Source organism: Triticum dicoccoides, chromosome 7B (genome assembly GCF_002162155.2).
Source record: "Triticum dicoccoides isolate Atlit2015 ecotype Zavitan chromosome 7B, WEW_v2.0, whole genome shotgun sequence".
Taxonomy (NCBI): domain Eukaryota; kingdom Viridiplantae; phylum Streptophyta; class Magnoliopsida; order Poales; family Poaceae; genus Triticum; species Triticum dicoccoides.
The window spans coordinates 743,310,224-743,312,382 of NC_041393.1; the positions used below are offsets into that span (position 1 = coordinate 743,310,224).

The 2,159-nt window shown below is 61.7% G+C and overlaps 1 protein-coding gene across 1 annotated transcript; it reads right to left on the reverse strand.

Moving 5' to 3' along the window:
• Window positions 1–409: 409 nt before the first annotated feature.
• Window positions 410–1,857, reverse strand: LOC119340979 (expansin-like A4). The gene has a single exon (XM_037612882.1). The coding sequence runs from the start codon at window positions 1,673–1,675 to the stop codon at window positions 725–727; it is 951 nt and encodes a 316-aa protein (XP_037468779.1). The 5' UTR covers window positions 1,676–1,857; the 3' UTR covers window positions 410–724.
• Between the last annotated feature and the right edge of the window lie 302 nt (window positions 1,858–2,159).

Sequence of the window (2,159 nt, forward strand, 5' to 3'; positions counted from 1 at the left end):
CCGCCATGCCCGAAACCCACGAACGCCATCTCCAGCAAGATTCGATGGTCAAATGGGTCGCAAAACGTCGCCGGAGGTGTAGGGATTTTTCGTCGGAGGATGGTTTTCGCGGCGGAGGTGGATGTGAGGATTGCGGGACGGGAACCCTAAGATGTCCCATCGCCCGCATATATGGAGGAATGGAGGGCGGTTTACGGGCCGCTTGTAAAAAATTACGGGCAGGTCTCTCTTTAGCGGACCTGCTCGGGCCTTTTTTTGCCCATACCGTAAAACGGCAGGGAAAACGCATTTCGCCGGACTTATACCGGATCTGCGAGTCTTAGTCGGCAATTGATCAATCTTATAATTAGCTCATGCAATCAACCTACAATAATGCTCTTCTACTATGCCAAAAAGGAAGAAGACGAGCAGCCAAAAACAGTGGCACTGTCATGTGATTCCAAGACCAAAACAGAGCTATGTACATGTTCTTCTCCGCATTAGTTCACACGTGACGCTACGCTCCAACCAGCTCTGTTTAAAGAGGGACAATGGAGGTTTTGTCCTAACCGGAACTCGTCGTCGACCGTGACGTTGCGATGTACACGTCTCTGTACAGTGTACACGCAGCATCGACCGATATTCCGGCAGCCGGCCGGTGCAGATGTGCGTGTCTGGCGGGCCGGCTCCGATGGACCATCGATCGGTCACTGGTTCATCCGTGGATGCATGCAAGGGGAGCGTGTCATCGGAGCTGCTCGGCGTCGTCGTCCTCGTCCGTGGCGGAGCAAGAGGCGGCGCCGCAGGTGTTTGCGGCGACGTCGGTGACGCGCAGGCCGGTGTCGTAGACCGCGCCGGGCTGCCACTCCGCGGGGAGCACCGCCCCGTCGGCGCGCAGCCACTTGCCGCCAGAGCCCGCGGTGACCACGAGCCGGAGCCGCAGCGGACCGGTCGGCACGCGCGACATGCGCCACACTGACGGGGACGCCTCGCGCCGCGTCATGTACTGCCACGTTGTCTGCGACGGCGAGGCCTCGTTCTTGGTGCCGCTCGAACCGGTGACCGCCTGCGCGACCTCGACGGCGGCGATGTCAGTCTGGCCGCCCTGGTAGAGGAAGCGGAGGGCGAGGTAGCCCCGGTCCCTGCTGCTCGTCTCCTCCACTTTAACCGCCAGGTTCTTGCTCTTGTACACGCAGGGAATCCTCCTGAAGTCCACGTCGACGGCCGCGTCCGCGAGCTCGGCGGCACGGTCTGCCGTCGCCAAGGCGGCGAAGGCGTCCTTGGTGAGCAGAAACTTCCCACCGGTCATGTTCGTCTCTGCCACGTCGGCGACGACGACGACCTTGACGCCATCCTTCGCGCACGCGCTCCGGCCCCTGCACCTCAGCTGGTAGCATGCGCCGCAGGCCCGGCCGCCGCGGAAGAAACCGGCGCTGACGGCCGCAATGTGGAACCCCCCGTCGACGGCCATCTCCGCCGCCTGGCCACCATACCCGCAGGCGGGGCCGGTAAGTGCACCGGCGCCGGGAGGGAGGATGGACGCGGTGGATCTGCGCGGGCACCAGCCGCAGCGGTACGTCGCCGACGAGGATGAGGACACGTGAGCGCGTGCTCCCGGCGCCGAGGCCACCAGCAGAAACACGACGGCGGTCACCGCGGGGAAGAGGGTCAGCAACAGCTGCGGCAAGGCGGCCATTATCGCCGTTGGTTGTTGTAGATGGAAGATGTGATGAACTGATGATAGCCTAGAATTAGTCCCGTCCAGCGGATCGATGGATAAGGCAGGTGAGAGAGACTGGATGAAGTGATGATAGCCTAGAATTAGTGCCTTCGTGGTGGTTTAAAGCGGGCGAGCGAGCGGCATGGCCCGGGGACGTGGGGAGCACGATCGATCCAAGGACGTGACGCGAAGGAATGCGCGCGCACAGAAACGGTCGTGAACTCGATCGCTAGTTGGCTAGTGCGCGCGCGAGACTTTGGATACGGCCGGGACGATCGGTCGAGATTCGAGGGTAAATGGATGGACGTCGACGTCGACCGAGCTTGTCCGATGAGGACATTTGTACGCGTACGACGACACACGGGTCGACGGACGTCACTGTCCGAAAGCGAGCTGCCTGCATGCCCACCGTGAAATTTCGTCCTGCGCAACGAGCGCATGCATGCTTCCAGCCTAGCAG

What these genes read in the sequence shown, in the direction of transcription:
- LOC119340979 (XM_037612882.1), bottom strand. Translation starts at nt 1,675, where the DNA reads ATGGCCGCCTTGCCGCAGCTGTTGCTGACCCTCTTCCCCGCGGTGACC.